Source organism: Anoplopoma fimbria, chromosome 3 (assembly GCF_027596085.1).
Source record: "Anoplopoma fimbria isolate UVic2021 breed Golden Eagle Sablefish chromosome 3, Afim_UVic_2022, whole genome shotgun sequence".
Taxonomy (NCBI): Eukaryota; Metazoa; Chordata; class Actinopteri; order Perciformes; family Anoplopomatidae; genus Anoplopoma; species Anoplopoma fimbria.
The window spans coordinates 19,770,517-19,796,466 of NC_072451.1; the positions used below are offsets into that span (position 1 = coordinate 19,770,517).

Sequence of the window (25,950 nt, forward strand, 5' to 3'; positions counted from 1 at the left end):
GGAACACAAAGAGGAACAAAGAGAGGGAATCGGGGGGGAAAAGAATGCAAAACACTTGTTATGAAGCGCATGCAATGAGGGATACATGAGTCCAAACCAACAGCTGAGAGATACCACGGCAAACTGCAGAGCGAGAGCTAGCACGCTAAAGGTTTCCAGCACATGCCTGTGCACAGCCGGGTGTGTTGTGAAAGCAGTCAGCTAAGGAGGGATGCATCTTGAGCCTGCATGATGCACATTGTTTTCAGACAATACAGCATTTAAAATACACTGGAGGCATTTGAGGCTTCAGTCAAGGTTTGAGACAGTGCCATGCTAGTTTTTGTAGCGCTACCAGGTTATATTACTGAGAGAGGGTTCTTCCTAGTTAGCAGGAACTAAATAATGCTATTGTATATATTGTATATTGACATATTATCATAATTGTGACTTCCAAACCTTGAAACTATTATCTTGTATTTACAAAATTTGTATCTGATATTTACAATATTATTATTTAGTAAATATCTCATAATAACAAGAGCCGCACCTTTGGATTTTACCTGATCGCCTGAGTATCAAAACATTGTTAATTTTATAATAAAATAAATAAATAAAGTATAGGACAAGTTGATTAGTTGAGTTTCTTTCATGATTATGAAATACATAAGAGAATATATTTCTTATATACACTTACAAGATAATTATGAAATAGGAATCTTGTAATAAGTGCACGATTCTTTGATTTCTTTATGATCAGCATCTTGTAATTATGCAATGAGTTTTTCAAGTCTATTACGTCTTGAATACAAGATAAACATCATGAACTTATTAGAAACTATCATTTAATATCTACACTTTTAAGATACAAATTGTACTTGATGATCTGGGTAGTGAAACATAATTTAAAGATAGATACTGCACGATATTTTGGTTATCTAAAGATCCACATCTTACAATTCCGAGATACGAAAGTCATACTTACAAGAAATAATTACACATATCATATCAATTTACAAGATAATTATGGGATAAAAATCTTGTAATTATGACATACGGCTTTTGTTCTTATGAGATTATAGGAATCTGAGATAATAACAGAGAGAAAACATCTCAATTTCTTTTCTCTGGTGAATCTACATATTTAATTTAATAACCTAATCTGTGCTGCTGCAGTGACAATTTTTTGCCATTAATCCACTACATTTTAAACTACACTCCTCTACAGCTTTGTTTATCTTGAAGTACTCTCAATGGACAATGGCCTTTTTTCTTTAAACAGGTGTGAGTTGTTAGTACAGTGGTTAGCTTTGACTAAACCACCCAGCTTCATCCAAAATAACCACAGAGCCGTACAGGCAAAGGAGCAAAGCATAAAATAAATCTTTGGATAGAATCAGTATGGAGGCAGCTTCACTCCATTATCTTAACAAAGCAGATTGGGTTCTTGAAGTGAGAAATGTTTGAAGAGACATTTCTCTTTTCAAATATGTGGCTTATTGGAAAACACACCCAAGATGCCTGCCTGATCATGCAGCACAGAGATAATGAACCTGCTTAGGAAGAGTACACAGTGTGTTGACATGTTGACTTACACTAAGCTGCAATAAAACATGAACAGAAAGCAGGATTCCAGCCAGCGAGGTTCTTCCACAGGCAACTCACACTGCAGCCCCATGCAACTCTTTTTTTTTATTCAACAGAGGTTATTTTAGACAGTGCACACATTTTTATGGTTCGTCTCCTTGGCAACACCATGGAGTAACCAATCCCACGTGTCTGTGTGTGTGATGAACTGTGGTGCCAACATAATAGCTACACCATTTGTGCGTCATAATGAGTCACACAAAATGATAGCATGGTGTAGCAAAGCTGTAGAGAGAAAAATTACTAAACTTCATAATGCATGCAACAGTTCACTATGTCAGGAAAAGGTTTGAATAAAGTCAAATGGAAGAAGCTGCCATAACTCCTTTAGTACTCCATTCATACCAAGCACCCTCTCAAGCATCCTCCTAAGCATCCTCCCATTTGCCCTGGCTGACTGGAAGCGGAGCAGCTGCAGACAGTGAGTGCAGGGAGAAGGAGGCAGGCAGGGCTGCTGGCTATGAGGATGTGCATGGAGATGCAGATGTGAATGTGGCAGCAGCAGTAGCAAGCGATGGTGGGTTCAGAGGAGGGGTGGCGGTGGTGCCAGTGTGGTAGAGCTGGGTGGCTCATGTCGGAGCGGGGGTTGCTGCTAAGTCACCCCTGTTCTTGCACTGGACGTCTCAAAAGTCAATCAATATTTCCTCTGGGGGCTTTAAATGAAAGGTTCGGATATTTCAAGTCTATCAAACCTCATCAGTCTCATGATGGTTTAATCCCAGCTCACTTTCTCTGTGGGTGACCAATGAAACGCTTGGTGAATTCTGCTTCACAATGATGGAAAAGCCAACACTGACGAATCTTGGCATCGTACAATCTAGGAATAATGAGGCCCCGATTTCAAGCTCTGTATTTATGCTGAAAATAAAGAACAAGTGAGCTTCTGCTCCTCTGCTCTGCAGCAGGTTTCTGTCCTCCCTGAACCTCGCCTTAGGACACCGGTGTTCCCATTTGAAAGCGTCAACTTCCCACCTGTTGTAGCGTGAATCCACTGAACAGTAAGAAATGTGGGACAAAATCCAATGTCCTCGCAAAAATGCATTCTTAAGTTTAGCCAGGGTTGATATGAGGCTTCAGCGTCTGAGTAAGCCCAATTAAGTCAGACCATCTTGGAAAGGACACAAATTACTCAAGCCTCATATTAGCTTTGTCTGACGTTAAAGGAGTTCTCCTCTGATTTAAAATTGCACTCCTGTGACATAGCCAGTATTGCGATAAATAGTAAAAAAGTAAAAAAGATATATTAAAATCAATGCTACTGTCTTTTTTTATTCCATGCATTCTTCCTCCTTGTCAAAAACTGGCGTCTACATTACCGACAAAGCCACTCAACCTTAAGCTAGTAGCGGCTAATGTAGCCTCAATCTGCTAGCCTGAAGCAGAGATGAGAAGCTACAGCGGTCTGGTAAACTCACTTCTTTCTAACTCCACATCAAACTTGTAGTCTTCAGCACCCACAAAGCTTTTCGGACTTCACACAGCTCCCTCTGGAGACACATAAGTCTTTATATAACTTCTTTCACATATGCCCCTCAACACCTGCAAACAGAGTCTGATGAGTGAAATCGGTGCACTTTTTTATATGGAACGAAGATTTGGAGACTTTCTCCCCCATTTCTTAAAATGGAGTCACACTTGTGCCACTATCAAGAAGGAGAATGATCACAACAACCTTTAACTCCCTCAACATACATACTGGCATATAAATATTGTGTTAAGATAGACTTGAAAGAATCCGAACCTATCCTAAAGCTATGTTTGCCTTTAACCTACAATGAGATTCCCATTGACAGGCATGGCTTTGGATAGTGTGTACTGCTAAAGATGAACGGCGCTGCCACTGTCTTTAATTAGAGCTGAGTTTTAGCACACAGTGCTGACTGAGGATCTCATTTAGTTTATTTTGGCCTTAAATGGTCGACTAATGAATGCACACTTAGGGCCATTAAAATCAAACTTTAATTAATTATCACATTTTCAAATACACCATGGGTTTTCTCGCGGCTGTCCGCTATTTGACAGGATTTTGCAGACCAAAGATTTTTGTCTACTGCAATTTTAAAGTAATGAAGCCGTTTGGTGCAATATTGACTTGTCTCCATGATATTGTTTGGACAATCAGAAAGGTTGCTTTTGAGGTTGGGTGCTAATCAATGTTTGTTATGCAAGATTTTAAAAGAAAATCTTGTTTGCATAATCTAAAGTAATGACTGACAGGCCATCTCCTTTATTATTGGTATATTGTCATTTCTCTTTATGCAAAAGAACCAAGCAGCCACAGAAAAAAAACCTCTCAATGCACTGAGGGATGTCATCTTTAAAACAGCAGAAAATGCCACAAGAAGTCTATCCCTTGAACTTACCTGGAAGTCGGTAACCAGGTCTCTTCCAAAGGTGCCAATGGGAGAGTCGCGGGACATGGAGGTGACCGTGGACAGGAAGCTGCTGGACTCTGTGAGGTTCGGCATGGGTGACAGATCGTCTGTCCTTTCTCTCAGCGTCTCCCCTACATGGTCCAGCTTCTCCATGAATATGTGTAGCTCAGTGCGGAAAGCCTTCATGCGGGTGTTGATGGTGTCCAGGACTTGGGTGTCTGGTTTGGATCCAGACGCCTCCTCTCCTTCCAGACTCTCTCCTGTGGTCACCAGCAGCCTGCCCTCAAAGATCAGGCTGTCGGTGTCCGTGATCAGACGGTCCACTGTCTTCCCGAGCCTGTCCGCCTCTCGTTTCACGTTGGTGAAGGACTCACGTTCTTCTCTCCTGCGGTTGGCCAGTTCAGTGGCGCTGAGCTCACTGCCATCTGACGGTTTCATGCTTCCGAACCCTGACGTGGTTGCAGTTTTCTCGAACAGGTCTTCGGAGTCACTCTCGCCCCCAATGGGCCCCTCTCTCTTGGGGTGGAGGAGAAGAAGACGCCCTGCCTCCTCTTCCTCGGCTGCCTCTCGCCGGCCTGTGTCACTCTCTGCGTCGCTGTCTCTAGGGCTTCCTGTTCGCAGGCCCAGGTGTGCAGCCAGGTCACAGCGCTGGACGTTGGACATCAGGACCCGGTTCTCGTACTGCAGCTTCATCACCTTTCCACTCAGCTCATTGATCTGCATCCGGGCTGATTTGAGCTCCTCCATCATCAGCCCGCTGCTGGCGCTGTTGCCGTTCCCCCCATTACCCGGTTTGAATAAGCCTCCCTCACTACCCTCCTCGCCTACAGAGCTGCTGCTCGGGCCGAACTTAAAGCGATTGAGTTCGGATGTCAGCTGCCTGTTGTGGTCCTCAATCTCTGAGATGGAGCGGCGCAGGAGCTCGGCCTCCTCCTCCACAAATTGCAGATGGCGACGTAGCTCACTTGCAGAATCCAGCGCATCACCGCCATAAGGCGACGAGGGCATGCTGGAGAAGGGTTCCCGCCCAAAGCAGTCTCTTTCATACTGACAGCGGATGTCTTCGTTTTCCGACCTCAGGCTGCGGTTCTCCACTTCCAGCTCTACTATCTTCCTGCCCAGGATGTTAGCCTCCTCCTCCACCAGCTTCAGCCGCAATCGCAGCTCAGCCTCTCGAGTGGTGTGAGGACCACCACCAGAGCACTCTGCCAGAGGAAGGGGACTGTCCACGTCCCCGTAGACTGACTTGTACTTCTGCAGCTCTTGCTCCAGTTCGTCCTTTTCCCGGCCCAGCTTCGCCATCTTTTTCCTCATCAGGCCGGACTCTTCTTTGGAAAACTGGAGCTGGCACCTGAGGTCTGCACTGTCCTCCTAGCAGGGTGAGAGGGAGGATGCCACAATTAAACATTTAGATTGATAAAGTTGGTGAGATTCTTTACTTTTCTTATTGCCAACAAACAGCTGGGCACTGTACAGGAATAAATAGTGCATTTGTTGTGGACTATTTTCAGCAGTGGATAAATCCAAATGTGGTGCTCTAAAGAGTATTTACAGCAGCAGGACAGTGTTTGAAGATTATGTCAAAATAAACCACAGTTAGTAGTTTCTTAAGGAACAAGTAACCCATTGCAACAGTGTGCCTCATTAATGTGATTTTAATAGTTTTTGGACAACTGTGTAAGTTGATATACATATATACCGTAGAAGTTTGATTGGTCTTGTCAGGGGATTTGTTGACAATAAGAAAAATATAGAATATTAACAAACTTAACCTTTTATGCATATAGCATACAACAATTTCATGATAGTTAATTCAGAGGAAAGGGTCAGGATAATATTTTTTTTTTACCTGACTTGTGGACTTCTTGTCTTTAAATGTTTCCCTACTTCCTCGTCTCCTCAGTGCAGTCTGGAAAAGAACAAGGAAGAAGGATGTAAAATGTGCACAACATTGTTAAAATAATCTCCAGCATTCAGTTGTGCTGCTAGAGGGGAAACAGAAATTATACAAACCAACACACAGCACACGCAATAAATGTGAATTCAATAGTGAGCATCTCTACCAGTTTTAAGATTCTATTGAGATTTCCATAGATGAAAATGCCAGTGTTTATAGAGACAGTAATGATGATGGTACTGTATAACACAGATGAATTGGAACAAATGTGTTTGCCAACATGTTCACCAACTCCCCTAATATGAAGCAGACTCTGCAAAAGGCCAGAAGAACATTAATCCATGAGGATATCTTACATAACATTGCCATCATCAGGTCAAAGCTAAGTCTAATAGGGAAGTATTTACTCTAATGCAGACTTATCATCACATGACATAATTACTGTCTGACTCATGCATGTAGTAATGGTAATAGCCGAAAATCAAAGGCCAACATCTGGTTACTATATCAGTGTCACTGTGAGTGGAGGTGCAGAGTGGATGGACCATAAGTGTGATTAACTTGTTGTAAAGTAAAATTGTCACTCAAACAATTCTGCACAGCATTAAGTCCAGAAATAGTACAGATGATTAGGATGTTCTGTTGTATCTTTTTTTCTGTATGTATGATGCACCAGGGTGCTTTAGATCCCATTCAGAGCTCAGTGTGACAGACGTCTTATCCCGGCTCAGATTCAGTGACACATGCTGCTTCCACAACGCTCTGGGGGGAAAGCATCTGCCTGTCCAGTGGGGAAATCTGTCCTGCAGCTAATACTGTACTAGGAACCGCACGCAAAGCCGGGATAAAACAGGGTCCTCTGCACGCCAGCTTAGTCTTAGCGACTAATAAAAATCATTCAATTTGATCAAGTCGGTGCACTTTCTCCCACCATCGGCTGCAGCTTCATAAGACAGCGACAAGATGAGAGAAAGGAAAGGAGAGAGGGAATTAGGAGAGGGAGAGGGAGAAATCCCCCTCTTTAAATGCAGAGTGCAGAGCTTTCAAGTGTGAACCTTTTTCCAGGAACAGATTGCTGTCCTGTCAGTTATTTAAAGGTTCTGACGATCATTTAAGCCATGCTCTTTTTGTAGGGAGCATGACTTGATATTAATATTTTATAATATCAGGGTCACAATCATATTTCGTTGTACAAAACATTTTAATAAGGCTTCAGCAAATTATTTGTTTTAATATTTTTTAGGTGATTCATTGTTAGAGGGGAAGTATCACGCACATTTTTAGGTTCATACTTGTACTTTTTGTTTTAACTGGAACACAGTCGCAAGTGTTAATGTTCAAAAACGCATAATTTTTTTCCTACTGTTCGTCTGATTATACCTGTAATCACCCTCTGTCTGAAACTCTTAGCATTAGCGCCTGTCTCTTTAAGGAAAAAGCCCCGTCTGCTTTTATTGCCTTGAGGTAATTATATGGTGGACCTTTGAAAAGGGAGATCCAAGGCCGTGGGTGTAGATACTCAGTTTTGGGTCGATGTATCTCTCCATGTCTTGTTAAATCACACGTTTTCTAATCTAGGCAGTTCATAAAATAACTGACTGGGTTGTCTGATTTCAATTTGTGGGTTTGTGGGTTTGACGCTCCAGATACACAAACGTATATGCACAAGCAATGAAAAAGTTAGTTTTTCATGATATGCCCCAGACTACAGTAAAAAAAAAAAAAAAAAAGAAGTGAGACATGTAACAATTTCAAAGAGCCTAAAGGTGACTTCTTCAAATGTAATATTTTGTCTGACCAACAGCCCAAAAAACAAAGATATTGTCACATCTAGATCCGTTTTCACACTACAGGAAAACAGCCTACGAGCCTATCTGTAAATGTGTCGGCGTTCATTTTAGATTTCATTTTGACAGTTTTTATGCGTGTGAATCAATTGTTTGTGTGTTTCTTGCCACTTGAGAGTTTATTTACGAGTTTGAGTATTTAAAAAAGAACTGAATTTTACCCAGTTAAGAACTCAGTGAACAGAATATTCAACAGAGTTTCAGCTGCTGATTTTTTAAAGTTACAATGGTCTTCTTGTACTTCTCTCTCATTTTTAGGCTTTGTACAAAGCAAACTCTTCGCTCTGTTGCCAGCAAAAATAGACCAGTAGGACAGTGTGAATCATTCATGGACAGACGGCTGGAAATTGTGATGGTGAACCTGTTTTGCCCGGAGCAGGGACAGACCTTGACTCAGTCGCTGGCTCTGCGACAGGAAGGGAGCGCCCGCTTAGAAACAGCACCAAAACATGAACATAACCATGTTGTAGAAGGTCACAGCTACAGAAAGAGATTTGTGCCTCCTATAGCCCAGTTCTGTGACACATTGTACCTTCCTGAAGCACTGAAGGCAGCTTCCTTTTGCTGCTCAAGAGAAGTTCTCTTGCTTCAGATCAATATTTTCTCATTTTATCTTTCATCCACATTACGGTAGAAAACACAGATTGTTTCACACATACATAGAACAGGCTCAAGCTGCCCTCTTTTGGCATCTCTTTAGGAGTTTTTGTGTCCAATCCAAACTCAAAACTGTGTTTGACATCTTGTAAGATCTCCTCAACGCACCAACTCTCTGATTTTCCTTTCAAACGAAAATATGCAGATTTGTTTATTACCATATTTAACTTCAAGTAAATTTCTATCTTTCAAAGTCGTGCCAAATAGTAACATGTCAAAATGAATAAAATGAGAGTGACGACACGTTGTTATTGTGAACCCAATGCACAGATTAGTTCATATCAACCACTTCAACCTCGGGAATCATCACCAAGACTATAATTGTTTTTTTTTGATGATGATGACAGACTGTAATTCACGGTTTACTCCAGTTATTTATTTGACGGCTACATTAGACTTACCCTCACCCTCACCCTCAAGGCTCGCTCCCCTCCCCTCTCCTCCCCTCCCCCTTCTGGTCCAGTCTCAGCTTTGTGTCTGTGCCAGTATCTCCAACACCAGTCGTGGTTTAATTCCCAGCCGTGGTGACAGAGCTAATCTCTCAGGGGAGACAGCGGATTAGACGACATCTTGTGTAAAGCTCCTCACAACCCCAGACTGCCACGACCAGGGGATCCTTGTTTACTGTGTACAGGAGTCGAGTTGAGGCTCAGAGAAACAACTGTGTGATCGGAGAATAAATAACACTGATCAAATACTTTGTCGGAGCAAATTGCCTACCTGTAAAACAAAATGTTCTTAAAGCTACAATTGTATGAGCTGTACTGTGGCTGATACTTTTAAGAATGACAGATAATAAAAGTTACCTTCTTAGTGTTTTGTTATTAATTACGTCTGCTGTCTCCCTTTTTTGTTGTTTTTAGAAACACACGAACATTCAGGGAGACACATAAAATCCTTGAATATGTTTAAAAAAAGAACAAGACAACCTCACGACTGAAACTGCTTGTATATCATGTTCTCTCCCAATGAGCATGAGTGTATCTATAGCTATAGCATCAGGTATAGATACAGCTAAAACGATTCGATTGGACACGTTGTTAGTTTGTCAGCAATCTGCTACAACTGTAAGTAATGCTTCTGGGAAATAAAATAAATGCGCATTAGAGCGAGAAGATTTGAGTTATAGAAGAGAAACCCACTCATACACCCACAGTCCTAATCACAGGGTAGATTATCAATAAGATTAGCTTCTCACAAAGTGGGGTCACGTAAACAATGAAACAGGAGAAACAGAAGGTCAACAGAGAGGTTAAAGATGCAGAGTAACCGGTTTGATCCGTCTAACAGATGGTGTATCTTTAAATACTGAGGTGCCTTAAAGCTAAACACCAAACCTCAGCTTCCTCCTGAATCGACGCTACTCTCTGACATTGCGTTTTAACACCTTCTGTATGGTTATTATTCCTTCCCTTCCATTCAATGCCCTTAAAAGAGAACTCCAATGATTGAGTATAGTTTTGGGAAAATAATCAATCTTGATGCAGCAGAACCAGAGATATGATCTTTTTTATTCCAGGCATACTTCTTCACTGTTGAAATGGCGCCTACATTATCCTCAACGCAGCTTGAACGCTTAATAATCAAACTAATGTGCAATTGAATAAACTGCGCTCCACTAATACATTGGATTGGGGTTGACTGTTTGTTGAACATAAGAAGGAATTTTAAGGTATCACCTTGAGCTCTGGGAAACTGTGATGATCAATTTTCAAAATTTTCATACTTTCTTTTTTGACCAATTGAATTGTAAACTCGTTATGTGCAGCGCTGACTGCACCACCCTCTCAGATGTGCATGACAACTGCTCCACATATTGACACTAAATCTGCAAAACACACGGTCACCCTGTTCTTTGTGTGACTGTATTTCTTCCACTTTAACACACAATTGCACTCATGCACACCGAATAAAGCACACAGGCACAAACATCTCTCTTCCTCCGAGTGCACTGTTAGCACGGGTTAGTGGCAGTCAGTCATGCAGACTTGCAGGCTGCTCCAGCTGGTGCGGGAGCTGGCTGTAGTACTGGTGCAGCTGGTTTCTACTCCCCTGTGTCTCTGCCAGCCTGCGGGATTAGTGGATTGTAGTTACACAGTCGTTACCCTGCTGGGACTGAATGAACCAGGCGCTGTGGGCCCGGACTGACTGACTGATTGGCAGTATTTATCTGTCCTTCTCCTGTAGCTCCTTCCTGGACTCCCAATCCCTTTCTACTTGGTCTTATTCCACCGCCCATCATTCACTCCCTCCTCCTGTTCTTCTCTCCTCCGTTCTCTCACATCCTCATCAACATGTGACCAGTGACGGACATCTGAAATGTAGGGAGCAGCTATAGGTGTGTGTGGGTCTATCCTTCTGAGAGAAAGTATGAGCCAGTGAGGTCACCCTGGCCACCAAAAAACATCTACAAAGGCCTCATTTATGGTGAGGATTATGATTGATGGTTAAGATGAGAATACAAATTTTATTACGTTTAAAGTTGAGGTTGAGGTACATTTTAAGATTTGAATTCTCTTTTAAGGAAAGGATATGGATTAACTGTAGATATTCAATAGCAAAGATTTAGGTTTGTTTAGGAGTCAGACCAAAAATGTACCTTGCACTGCAGCTGACTTCTCTGGAAAAGAATCCCAAGCTCACATAATGCACAAAAAATCATGTCAGGCTTCAAGTAATGCCTCTGTGTTTGGTAAGCCAGAGCACAGACCAATCAGCGTCCTTTGAGGAGCTACAAGCAGCTACAGGAGTTACTTAGTGTGGAGGGCATTTCTTCATTAAAAGAAGGGCAGACAATAGCACCGAAGGCTTTTCTGAACAGAAACAATATTTTTTGCGGTTCTTCAACTGGCTTTGGGAAGAGTTTTGTAGAGTTTGATTGACAAATGTTTCATCCAATCACGTGCTTAGTATTTTTTGAAAAAGCCTGCCCTTTTCCAAACAGTTTCCAATGAAGACTTCTCAAATGGTTCTGGGTAAAAAACTAAAAGGTTTTCCAGCAGTGGATCTTTGTATTACAGTGGGTCTTTCCCCATCACTCCTTCATGTCACTCCTCTTATAAAAAGCCATAAAATGACAAAAATAATTCAGCTGACGGCATTGTGTGTAGAAGTAAAGCATTTAGATGGGGACATCAGGAATGTGCATGATGTGTGTGACAGTTTGGTTTTGTTCAACAATTACTTCCAGCGTTGCTCTACGATTAGTGAAGTGTCACAAGTCATCCAATACGGTGTGTGTTTGTAGGTGTGGAACTGATTCTGGCTTCCATTAGTGTCACTCAGGGGAATAGATGAGATGAAAGCACATTGTTCAATAGGTAGCATTTGCTCTGCATTTTGACACTGCTGCTGCTACAATCACACTACATAATATTGGAAAAACTGGTGCATTCACGAGTGAAAAGGGAATATTGTGTACTGTGACATGAATGACATCGTACAGTGATATCACCCAAAAGATGTGGGGAGGAAAATATTTGGGGGTTGGAGGATGAGTAAGAATGGGAACACAGCGAGTGTATTTCCGGCAGCATCTGTACTCAACAGCTTGGCCTATTTATGATTTTGCTCGAAGACCCTAACAGAGTGCAGAGAGCGGCGTCTGGCTCTGGTAATGGGATTTAACAATAAGTGTGGTGTGACCAGCGAAACGGAGGCGGGACAGAGGGTTGGCGGGGGGGTGGGAGTGGAGCACAAAAGGAGCTGCGACAGGCGGCTGGATGCAGATAAACTCCTTCTCAGCGCTGACAGCAGAGCCTAAGACTCCAGCACAACAGAATAAATATTGCTCACCCGGCGGGAGAGCTCAGAGAGATAAATCGCTCCGAAATGTTTAGAGGCAGATTATATTAGTGAGATCTGGATGAATGAGCGCTCAATCTGGGCTGTAATCCGTTTGAATAAATTAATTAATACTGCACACACACTTGAATGAATGGGTACAAGTGTCTCATTCTCCCATTTAATTTAATTTTTTCTCCATCCCAGGACACATTCTGACACACAAGCATTTATTTTTTTTTAAAGCTCCTGCTACACCATGATTTACGGTGCTGTGTTATTTTTATAAGGATGATCCATCTTTGGCTTGCAGCACCTGCAGTAAGCCTGCACAGTCTAAATATACTGCCTCTGGATATGCTTGATCAGCCAAATATGAACCATGTAACCCATTGGAATTCAATTTGATGTTGAAAATGGTGCACAAACCCCCCGTCACTGGTAGCAGGGAGGCTACTGTGCACAGCTACGGCTGTGTTATTTCAAAAAGCCCTAAACCAATCAAAGATAACTGAATTAAAGTAATCCAGTAGAGTGTGCTGCTCCGCCGGTGTGCACACGTGTGTTTTTTGTGCACATGCGTGTACAACTGCAGTCATCAGTCTCCAACATGTGTTGAGTAACGTGTGGGTGCATGTTTACCAGTGTGTGCCTCTTCCATAGTCCTGCTGCATGTGTGTGTGTACGAGGCTGAGCTTATATACATCTGCCAGTGTGTGAATTTGTTTGGCGGTAAGACAGGCTGAATGCAGCACTCTCTGAGGTCATTCCAATGTCAGGCCATCCCCAGCGGATATGAGCATCTTGTAAACAGACCCTGGCCTCTCTATCGGGCCTGCATCTTGACATCAATAGCTGTCCAGAGAGCCCTTTCCACCTCTGTGGTGATTGTGAAATCTTATTGCTAGAACCAAAAGAATTACGCTTATGAATGCACAAGCAAAGGTTTGGAGAGAATGCCAGGCATGGGACTGCATATCTAACTTCGTACACATCAAATTAAAGGATATTACAATATGTCTTTCCCTTGGTAAAATTTAAAATGGGCTTTGGCATAAAGAACCCCAATATAAGACATTACATAGGTCCTTTGCTGAGGATCTAATAGCTCTTGGTCAGTGTCCCCCTACTTCTGAAATCGGATGCACCTTTTAGCAGCTGTATGCTACGCACCAGGCTTTCAAATCACAAAGTAATTTAGGGATCAGCTGGTGAACATAATGGAGCACTAAGTAGCTAAAGAGCCAGATAGTTTTTTCTCAGGAGTAGGAGACTTAAACTTAACCTTTATATTTATCGTCAGTGATGATAGGAGACAATCACACACTGCACAATGTAATGAAATTTGACCTCTGCATTTACCCGTCCAAAGCATTTTAGCATTGAGCTGCTGTAAAGCTCCAGAGGATGAACTTCTCAGTTCAGTGTATTGCTCAAGACATTTTGACATGTAGACAGGAAGACCTGGGGATAACAGCTGCCCCTACAAAACTTAGAAAAAAAGAGCTAAAAGGAGAGTGATTATTGGACTTACTTTTGTAAGGTAGACGCAAACACCACTCCAAATGGTTCCTAATGTTGGTCTGTGTCTGTAAGATGTGTGATGCAGCTCAAAGTAAAGACATTATAGCAATATCTTAACTGTTGCCATTTGAAAAGTGCTCATTTTTGGTTCGAGACAGCAGAAAGTTTAAGCATAATGCTGACTGTGGTTGCTAGAAATATTCAGATTTTATTGTATTCTAAAGCGATGATCCGTATCATTGCTAAATCTAATTAACTGATAATTGGAATAAGAATCTGTCAAACATATTTCAAACAAGTTGGATTACAGCTTTTCAATATATCTTCATAACAAAGAGAAGTGACAAAATTACAACATCATCTTGACGGACATAAAAACAGTAAAATAAAAACAAAAAACCTACCATAAAAAAAGTATATTTGCATAGTAATATATAAAAAAGCTTGTTGCTGCTATTCTTGGTTGGCCCCTAGAAACCTGAAGGCCCTATAGTAGATTGAGAAAACATTAATTCTCTTAGGAATCGACACTGGCAGCTATAGCGATGGATGCTGACATGCACAGGTTATACATCATTCAGTGCTGCAACATGTGCACAATATGGCCGCCTGTGGGTGTATAACTCAATGTTTGTGTATGTATGTGTCCGCAGGAGGTTGTGTGTGAGCAGCCGAGGGTCACTCCCATACTGTGCCTCTTCACTAAGCCGGCCCTGACCTAAGTCTAAGACCCGACATGCATTTAAGAGCAGCACAAAAGAGCTTTTATGGGGCGTGTCAGTCGCGCTCTCACTCACTCCTTACAAATCTCCCTGAACAACCCGACAGACTGGCATGCTGCTCGGAGAAAACACGATGCCAAAGTGCCAATTGGCGCAAACCAAACACACAAGATTGACACAACGTGAAATAAATAGTGAGAATTTCACCAGGAGTCATTTTCTACTAATCCCCATTACTGAACAGAGCAGTGTTGTAGTTTCATGCTGATTTGAAAAGAAGCAACAGGATACGGTAATTAGCTGCTAATAATTATTAGCAATGTTCTTGATTAGAGGATAAGGACTAAAACAATTTAGTGCTCAACAGTGAATCGTGTTTGTGATTAGTCATTGTGTGTGTGTTTGTGTGTGTGTGTGTGTGTGTGTGTGTGTGTGTGTGTGTGTGTGTGTTGCATGAATGATATATTAACTTGTGGGCAAACTGGTTTTCAAATGCCTCGAGTGCATAGTGCTGAATCAGCAGATCCCACAGTAAGGAGGAGGCAGCAGTGAAGCGAGGCCACACTTCAGCGAGCGCTCCCATTAGCAGGTTTAGCTTCTCTGAAATGTATAATTACAACCAGCTCCACCTCAAGGTCCCTTCATGGCACACAGATTCATTTTAGCTGAAGCTCTGCCCGATGTGTGTTACAGTAAAGTAATGTGCATATTCTGCATATTAGCAAAAGTAACAAATGATAAGAAAAGAAAAAGCTTTAGTCATATATTTGGGACTCTTTCATGATAAGCAGCAGAAAAAGGGGATTAAATAAAGCAAAGAGAGAGGCAGTGAGGAGTCTTATCTGTGTCAAGATAGCAGCATATTAGACCAGGTAAAGACAGATAAGAGGGAGGATATATAGAGCCCTCTTATTTCAACCTCAAGAGTGTGTGACCTGTACACATAACACAAACAGAACTGGTGACAAGCAGCTGTTACTGTTGACAACACTTCATATTTGCGACTTCTTTATATATTTTGGCTGATTATTATCACGAGTCTGTGGTTATGACTCCTTAAAATGAAGCATTATCTACTTGAAACATCTTGTCACATGTTGCATTTGTCAATCATTTGGTTTTCCCTCCTCAGGCATTTTATTTGAATATATGCCTGAAATGGCAAAAAGTATCATTTATTTTTTCTAAAGAAACAGGAAAATATTAGATACAATTTAGAATAACACAGATTTTTTTATTTCAGGAGCCATTTCTGTAATTTTCCCATCCTGTAAATCCTTTTGAGACCCCCTGGTTTATCTTCTGGCCTTGTGGATGGCTCTCGACCAACATGTGGGAACCATTTACATTTACTTACTATTGTTAACTAGTTTCTTTATTCATGCTTCTTCCGCTAGTGCACTATTTTTAGTAAGTATACCTATGTGTATAAGAAAAAAACTAATCAAGGGCAATTGCTTTTGAACTTCTAATATTTAACAGTAAATATGTCTCGCCTGGCTCACAGTCAGAAGCCACACTGGTCAGTTGCCTTGTGAACAAGAGAAGAAGTAAAGCAGGAAATCTTCTCACAGTAAGTAATGGCCCTTCGCCTGCCTGGGCTGCCCATCTCTGGCTGCCATGGTAATGGATAGTTTGAGGCAAATCGAAAACTCTGACCTGAGAATCGACGGACTGAGAAGAGGAGCGAGGGCTTATTTAACACAGGGAATTAAGAAATTGATTCCGTGTTATGGATCCAATTATATTTTAAATAGTACAATAACATTAACATTTGCTGCTTTTAATATTCTACAAACAACCAAACTTGCAGAAAATCCAAGAAAAAAGATTCGTTTGTCTAACAGATGTCGTCTGTTAAGTGGAAGTAAAAAACAAACAAAAGACAACAAACAAGCAATTTCACAAAAATAAAAAGATATTGTGACAGTGTGTACCACTTCATAGATCACAAATAATGGTTCGCTAGTTCAAAATCTCAGTCATTTTTCAAACAATTATATTTCAGATGTAGACAAAAGCAGGCTGCTCATTTCCAGCTGGCAACCGGCGATGTTGCCTGCTGAAATGAAAACTGTTGTAGCAGATGTTATCAGCTGTAGCTTGCTAATTTAGATGGATAATTAAAGGGTTGGCTCAAAATCGGTCTCCGGCTGACTTTTTAATGCTTCCACTTGTTTTAGAATGCAAATCCTGTAAAAGTAGGTAAATCACTGACTATAAGAATATATGTAAGAGCGGCATCATGCAGGAACTTATGTCAGGTAACATGGGAAAACCATGTTAAAAGGGCTTGGGGGAAAAATATCATTTTGATACTAAAATATATATTCTTAAACCTTTGAACCTTTGAATACATAGGGAACACTGGAAGCTACGAAATGATATAAAAACCATAAACACAAAAATAATAATAATATGATAATGGACCCACTGTTATAAATTGTTTTCTAACTTTAGGCAATATATTATCCCATGGAATTAGATCTTTAGACTGTGGGATGATATTTCATCAAATACTGTGACTCTAAATAACAAACTTACAAGCTAGTGAGCTGCTTTGGCCCTCTAGCCAATGTGGAGGGTTGATAAGTGCAGAACTGGTAACCTCCCCCCCCGTGGCTCTGTGAGGGAGCCTGTGGTGAAGTCTAACAGGGAGACAGATCCCCGACTGCTAGAGGCCATAAGGGGGAAGTGGTGATTGATATTTCTGTTATAAAAGGGACTTGAGGAGACTATCAGGCAGAGTGAACAGACTTCTGTGAACAAGTACATTTAGAGAATTCCAGCCCTGGGATACAAAGAATCTCCAATCAGCTCTTATCATCTTTATTATAAGTGTTTGCTGGTGGGGCTTCCTTCATCATGACAGCTTGTACTATTTTGAAGTATTTGAATTAAACTATTTTTATTAAAAAAAAAAGAAATCTAAAACATGAAACAGGTATGGCTGATATTAGACAAAAAGTTAAACATTTTGGGAAATACACATTTGCTTTCTTGCCAAAAGTCAGACTAAAAGATGGATACCACTTTTTATTTCTATATAGAGATTGAGCCAGGAGGCAAGTAGCCTAGCTTATCATAAAGACTGAAAGTAGGGGGAAACCCTGCATGTCTCCCTTTAAAAACCGCCTACCAACACCTCTAAATCTTAAGCGACATGTTGTATCTCATTCATTCAATCTATACAGAAATAAAAATGTAAAAACAACTATTTGCTGGAACAATTTCTTGGTGAACAGACTTCCCGGAGTCTCCTCGGAGCTGCCATGTTGCAATACGACCAGCAGAGATATTCATCAAGAAATAAACTAGAGGTCTTGGTTCGCGTGGCTAACTGTTTGTCCCCATTTCCGTTTTTTATGCTAAGCTAAAGTAATCACATCCTGGCTGTAATTTGCATTTGGCACACAGTTATGAGAGTGATATTGATCATTATTTAACTCTCAGCAAGAAAGCAAATTAGTATTTTCTAAAACAATTCCTTCAAAAGACAGAGGATAACCAAAGTGAAAGCAAAGTGTAGGTGGCAGCAATAGCCTAAAGGTAAGAGAAGGATAAAGTCAACTCTGAACAACAGAAATATGAATGAGCCACCCAGTTACTCCTGCTCATCTATCACATAGCCCTTGGTAAAGCCAGGAAACTGTAGTGGGCAGATCCCAGGCGGGAATATGTGTAACTATGAATGAGCTGCAGGACGCCTCTTTAAAGGAGCATGCCGACTCAGCAGAACGCTTCTCAAGGGATAAACAGGTGACAGAAAAAAAGACCGATACATTTTTTTGCAAGGCATTCACTCCACTGCTCTGTCTGGAGGTCATCTAATACACATCTAATCTAAAAAAGCCTGCACTTCCGACAACAGTTCACACCCTTGACTCTAAGTGGAGGCTATTAAAAAAAAAAAGTAAATGTGTCACAAGAGTCGTCCCGTTTGTGGAGCAACACTAAAAGCTATAAATGACACTGTGGCTCAGACAGGCCAGAAGGAGGGAGGAGCTGGCATGTCGTCTGCCGGCAAACTCTGCAGCAGGGCCGCCGGGTATTCTGGGGCGGCAGGTTGGCAGCGTGCCAATGGTGTGTCATGTGCAGAGATAGAGAGAGAGCCGTGTAGCGAGGGCGAATGCCACTTTGCTCTCATCATGATGTACAGCGGAGACGGATATGATGGGAAAGTAGCACTTGACTGGAGCCCCCGGGCAAAATAATGCTGACAAATCACAAGTGGAGAGAGACACTACATTTCCCATGCTGTTCCTGTCATAGCAAATATCACAGACTCAGACATGCAAAAAACTATTTTTATGTAATGGAACCTGTCTTGAACCAGTTTGTGGAGCTGAGGTTAAGCATTTATTTTTCAAAGGGGATTTAAAGGATAAAGCTGGTGTTATTGTATCTTTACATTTATTTAATCTGTTCGCTGCTATTAACGAATCACATGAAAAGATCAGAAACCAATAATTGATATATTCTGCTTCAGACCGTATGTATTAAAGCTGACACATTTAAACTATCATTTTAAAGTGTCACTCAAAAATAAAAATAAAGATCAGTATGACAGAATCCGAGTGATTGTTGGTAGTTGCTAGATTGTCGGCTTTTGCCTCGATAGTATTTTGGATAATTCAAGACGATGATCTCAAAACACCTCACTTCAGTGTGCATTGTTTTAATTAAGTGCTGTCCTCTTTTGATTTGTTTAACTGTCTATTTCTCTGTATCTCGACATAATTGCAAATGAGGAAAACCTCAATGATCTTCAAGGCTTAAATAAAAGGTTTGAATGAAGGAATGAATGAATGAATGTGGTGTGTTTGTGAAGTTAGAAACTGAGATAACATCGGCAACAGTTTTGCAGGCGCTGTTTTTCCCAACGAGCTTTGCAAAGGCGTTTGAGAAGCAGTTGCTCCTGTAGTGGACATTACCATGACTGAGTGACCTGTTGACATAAAGAATAAGGCTGATGATAGTTTTCTTCTTGTACAAATAATCCTTTTAAAGGACCAAAACTAACAATAAGTGATCAACTATTACATTTTTATCGCATCATATTTCAATTGTTAGACCTTCAGACATTCCATATAAGAAGTCGATGTTTGTCAGGGGTAATGAAAATAGAGATACATACAAACAGAAAATAAACTTGATAGAATCAGAAATATCAGACTATTGATTTCACTGGTTCAAATCTCAGTTCGGTGTAACAGTGGAAAACACAATAAGCCTTATTAGTCAGCTATATCTAATTGTTTCTGTAAACAGTTTTCTCAAGATGGCTGCCGGGCTTTAATTAAGGCTTTATCTACAGCTTATTATCCTTCAGCCCGTGATTAGCATCTAGCGAGGGACTGCAGCCATTTCTAAGATCATCTACTATTCATAATTAGCATGAGCCAAGTTGTTTTTCAAGAGTCTAGAGTGTTAATTATATGACTCTTAGGTATGTATCTATGGTAATAAGGCAGAGATATATAAAACCTCATAATCGTCTATCAGGGACTCTGCAGAAGTATCCTCCCTCTGGGCTGCTGCCATGTTTCTTCTGTTCACTAATGGGAACCAGACAACAGAGCGTTATTCTCATCTGTGACGGGAGCTTGGATGGGAGGAGGGTTGGATGAGGGGTAAAGGGGGTTCTGAGTGGACGGCTGTCCAGCTGGCTGATAATGAGGTCGTCCTCACCCCCGCGCCACTTTCCGCCTCCCAGTACTTCACTGTCCCCTTGTGTGTGTCAGAAGGTTCACAATAGGTTGGTAATAAGAGGGAGGGGCCCTCGCCTCGGCAAACATGCTGTCTTTTGTGGCTTGAAAATGGCAGGAGGGGAGCCAATAAAGGATTTGAAATAAAGCGTCATTAGAGAATCCCAGAGGACCACCGAGCCTCCACAGGACGTTGTAAATAATAACGAACTCTGAGCTCAGGTGGCAGCGGAGACCCACAGTAATCTAGAAGGTCGTTACCTTGACTTGTTATCCACCCAGAGCATGGATCATGTCAAAGCGTTTGTGTGGAGTTTCTGAAGATGTGGAGCTTTTCCTCCCTGAGCTATATCGGATTTTCTGCTTTTTTCATGATTCATTAGATGAGTCACAGCGTAAAGGAAATAGCAACTGGTGATGATAGCAAGCAAGAATAAGGACATGTTTCATTTCAGTAAAACATAAAACAATAAGTTTAAAAATTAGTTTAAGTTGTCTTACATGTCTGCATTATGAAAAACATGTAAATACCGCAGTGCTGACATTTATTTTGTTTTAAATCATTTCAAAATAGATGATGCTCTCCTTAGTTTTGCAATCGTACGCTTGAAATTCTTAAGTGATCCATGAATAATGCTTTAAGTGAAAGGTGGTGGGACATGAGATTTTTAAAACTTGTATGATAGTATAACAAAGACGAGAGATATTATATTTTATTTTCCAAAATAAAAGCTATTGAGAGCAAGTAGAGGAGGTAGAGAAATAAGATTTACTAAGATGTCACCGCTTTTGATGAAGTCTTGCCTTTGAGTTTAAAAAGCTGTGTAGGCAGGCCTCTGGCTTTATTGCTGAAGTCATCATTTAATAATGCCTGCATGCAACATACAACCCTATAGAGCTTGGAGTGCCAGCGTCTGTCTCCATCACTAGTCTTCCACTTCTTCCCATCTTCTATAACGAGCATGCTTCACTTCAAACGAAAACGCGATTCTATATGCTCAAATACATGCTGCTAAATCTACTTCTGTGGAGAAAAAGCTTGGGGGATTTTCCCCCATGCTGCTTCCAAGAGCTGTTTATTGCCCAAAATAGAGCACTTTGAATATGATACAGGGATATTGCAAGCTTGACCAAACACAGCTCTGTGCTTTTTTTCGGGGAGCTTATGGGCTCTTGGATTGTAAGAAAGAAGTTAAAAGCATTGTGAGTTGTTGTTGAAATTTAACCAAGCTTACAAGGAAGTTCTTCCCGGTGAATTGTTAACATGGTCCGATCTACATCAACTAGCTTTTTAATAGTTGTTAGTTTGTGTAGAGCTAGGTATTGTTCTGAAATATCAATACTCATAGAAGAGTTTTAGTTTCACTATGAGAGTAATACTTTTTTTATATAAATGCAGAATGAGCAGGATACAAAAACAATCCCTCTCCATCCTCAATTATGAAGCTCTAACAGTGTGGAGTGGAGTCTGACTCTGCAGAGACACAGCCCATATTTTCTCATTTGTCTGTGTAAAGGACGTTTCTGGGCTTCACCTCTTTAAAAACTTAGCAATTAAGTGCTAAATCTTAAACAAAAAAGGCAGACGCAGAGCAGAACTGTGTATTGACGAATACTACTCTAGTAGTGGAGCATTTAGAAGCTAAAGAGCCAGATATTTCCCTCTGGTGTTGGTGGAGACCAAAACAGAGATAAAAAGTGAATATTGGACTTCTATTCACCGGCTGGCCAGAAACTACGATTCCAAATAAGTGCTAATGCTGTTCTGTGATGGTGTGTAAAGAGGCAACTGTTTATTAACAGTTCACGAAAAACAATTTAATAGAACAATGCATTTAATACCAGCTATCTGTTTCTGTTAGGAATGAGAAAGTCTTATAGTGCAGATCATTTCTCAACAAGAACCTGCAGAGAACGTGTGGATGTGCTTTTGGCTCAACTTTTAATACTTAATACTTTTAATACAACAGACACATTCTGTTCATGACCAAAAAGTTTAAGATTTCTTGTCTTTTTCATGACAGAGAATGTTATATTCTTCTGAGCTAGACAGCCTCTGTTGACGCAGCCCTGTATCAGTCTGCTGCTGTTGGCCTGAACATGGTGACAACCCTCGGTGACTCAGACAGCCTCTGACCCTGCCACATCAAATGAACTCTTTTAGACCATCAGACTGCAGAGGACCTCAATGACTCCACACACACCCCGAGGTCTCATCTATAAACAGGGGTACACACAGTCTTTGACATAGAGAGCCGTGGGGTTGACACTGAACATGTGACTGGGCTTGGATTATATAGAGATCTAAGAAGTGGTTACTTTATGATAGTTGAATGTTTTTGAACAATTGTTCGCACAAAACAAACAATTTAAAGAAGTAAACTTGGGCTCTTCTGACAACATTTTTCATGTTTACATTTAAATAAATAACAAATACCTTGATTGACAGCCAAACTTTTCAGCAGATTATTTGATATAAACCCTATTTTACAATATGAAGTCACTTCCCCATAGGAAAAATAAAGCTACATTTGTTGGTTTTTTTGGTCATTAGGAGCAGAAGAACTCCAGAAAAAAGTTGCAGACACATTTCCTGACATATTATCAACTTATAAGGTAGTTACCTCTCACATGTTTGCAAACAATTGACTATTTGGTGTCAGATCAAAACCAAAGTCTTCATTCTGCAGCCTTTCGCGAGACCAAAATCTGTTTTGTTGAGGACAATATTTCTCTCAAGGCTTCAGCCCCCAACATACTATTTTTTCTGATGGTCTGTCTGTTCCTTGTGTTTGGAGGAGAGGTGAGAAACACAATGACTCAGTCTGACATACATTCTGCCAAGCTGCTGTCAACCTCTCTAAATATAACTGCTAATACCATTCGATACAGTGGAGAAGTATCCAAGAAACCAATGCTGGATGGACCATGGATGTTGTTTTCAGATCTAATTTCAGCCTTAAATTTAGCAGCAGGATGATGAGGTAATGCATTTTACCCGTGTTAAACCCATTTTGGTCCAGCCTGAAATATATCAACAACTATTACATAGATTGTCATTAAATTTAAATTTGGTAACGACAGGCATGGTTCCCAGATTATCAATCCTAATGACTTTGGGGATACCCTGACTTTTCCTCAAGTGCCAACATGAGTAGGACATTTGTGCATTTAAATGTTGCAACATCTCATCTTCTGTTTGGAAAGAATTCCACCATAAATTGGCAACTATGTTTCATCTTCCTGCAGTCGATTATATGCATCAGCTGAGAGGAAAATTGAAGGATTATCTTTGACTTCATGTTTTTGTTTTACAATTTTTAATATTAAACATCACTACAAAAGGTTGTAAAAAGGTGTCTGGAACTCTGCACTTGCGACGTTCATGGAACCACTGCATGAAAGAGAAATGTTTTTGGGTCTAACAGACAAGACAAACATGTAAAGGTCAGCTCCTCTTTGTTGTAAAAAAAAAAGTAAAATGGACGTAGAATTTAAACAGCTTTGATACTTTAACTGGTGCTTTAAATCAAAATGACATGTGAAACACTATCAAAGATTGTGTTTAAGATGACTTCAAATGTGTTTCTGAAACTGCTTTAAAATGTCCCTTGATGTGTCTGAAGACATTTAAAGACACACTTTGATTGCTGCAGCAGGGAATGCTTCAGGATGTTTTATGATTATAAAGTGGCAGCTTTGATACCTCTGGAAATTCAAATACTAGCAAAACATGTTCATATGAATGAGGAATTTCATTTTTCATGGGTTTTAAACTTCAAAGGACGGCGCTTCGGAATTATGACACATCACTCCGGGGTTTCATGCAGAATTGATGATTTCTCGATTTGCGTCGTGTCGGAGATAGGTTGCCTTTGGGGTAACAGTGTCATTGTCTCTAAATGCTTTGTGACACATCATACAGGATTATCCTATAATGTAATTTGATATTACATAAACATACACACTACTGCCATCAGGTTAAAATTATTTTCAGGAATCAATCTTTATTATATTCATAATATTTCCACATGTTTGACCTTTTGAGCAAAAACATGCAGATCATCTTCTGTAAATTAAAGTTGTGAGGTCTCTGAATACCAGTAATATTTACTAAGACACCTCCATCGTGTTAACAGAGATTTTACAGCACCGCTGCTGTGTGACGATAAGCTTCATATGGATGCGTGTCACTGCAGCAGATTTTGACTTAAAGCAGAGTCCCTACGCTACTCCTCTCCCCACGCCGGCTCTTCCTCCCATTGGTGGAGTCAGACACAAGATATTAACTAGGTCAATGAGATGCCTTCGCACTCCTCCAACAGGGAACCACAGCAGAGGAGAGGTGTAGGGGAAGATATGAGGGAGAAGAGAAAAGCAGAGATGAGAAGAGCAGAATCCTTTTCAAAGCCAACACTTCTTCTGCTGAGAGAGAAGTGCTCTGACATGAAACAAATCATGTCTGCAGTGACTCTCACTCAGACATTGTTGACGCGACATATGGAGAATGCAAAGATTCCCCTCTCGTAGCTTTGTAGTTATGAAACGCAGCAACAAAAGACTCGAGGTTCGGGAAACTCTAGGAGATACCCGCTATTCATATTTTTATATACGTGCAAAAAATGCAAATGCTGCCAATGTTATAATCACACAACAGTGCTGGTTGATGTTTCAGATGTGTGGACTAGAATGTTGCTTTTTTCTATTAGAGGTGCTGGTAGGCAAATTTGCATTACATTTGGACAGAGCCAAGCTAGCTATTTAGCCCTGTTTCCAGTCCTTATGCTAAGCTAGGCTAACTAGCTGCTAGTTGTGACTTATTTACTGTACAGATGTGACAATGGTATCAATTAGACCTGCAACAATTAGTTGATTAAACAATCAGTTGATTGTCTGGATACATATTAAAGCTAAAATGCAAAACCAATTATCTGGTTCTAGCTTCTAAAATGTGAGGATGTTATTCTTTTTTTGTTTTAGGGCAGAAACAAACTATCATCGATTAGTCATCAAGTCTAAAATGTAGTGTCTTAAGATTTCAAGGATCATGAACTTACAATGATGTGTGACAAAGAAAAGGCAACAAATCTCAGTGGAGAAGGTGGAAATATTCAGCATTTTTCACTTCAAATGCATCCTCAAAATAGTAGCCTTTTCTGTCAGTTGAGTAGTCGATTAATCACGTATTGTTCCAGCACTACTCTGTTTTATATCAAGTTTTTTTAATTGTTGGTTTGGAAAAAACAGCTATTTTAAAACATGGCGAAAAATCTTACATGGCACAATAACATACCCTTACAACTCCATTGCAGGAGAGATGCCTCCAAAATGTGTTATGAAATATGTGGATTTTTTGCTTTTTATTTTGTGCTGTCGTTATGTGATCTGCTGTCAAGTCAATGCTTCTGTACGTCAACAAACACAGCACAAAGGATTATAATTCTTCCGCAATAAAGGATGAACTAATCACAGCGGACAGAGAACACCTAATAAATCACCTGATGCTTGTGTTGTGCCTGTTGACATTTCATTAGTTCCATTTCATTACACGTATCAGTGGGCCTTTCTTCAAATGTCAGGGGAATGAAACATCTCTCCACCAATCGTTGTTCGCCTTCACACTGACCACACAGAATAAGCAGCAGCAGTTTGCTCCCCGGGCCGATACTGTAACATCGGAGGGTCCTGTCGACCAGCCCTCCTAAACTGTAATATCAGGTCTGTAAGCTGTGGTCGTATCGCGGGCAGACAGGGCCTACAGCCATCTGATTACAGTCATTCTCTGCCACTCTGCCTCTTTGTCTTTTTCTC

General features: G+C 40.7%; 1 protein-coding gene across 1 annotated transcript in view; it reads right to left on the bottom strand.

Moving 5' to 3' along the window:
- Positions 1–25,950, bottom strand: part of LOC129089326 (microtubule cross-linking factor 1) — a 57,113-nt gene that overhangs the window by 25,892 nt on the left and 5,271 nt on the right. Inside the window, 2 exon segments of the mRNA XM_054596736.1 lie at positions 3,990–5,372; positions 5,851–5,910. Of these exon segments, the coding sequence (XP_054452711.1) occupies positions 3,990–5,372; positions 5,851–5,910 (1,443 nt within the window).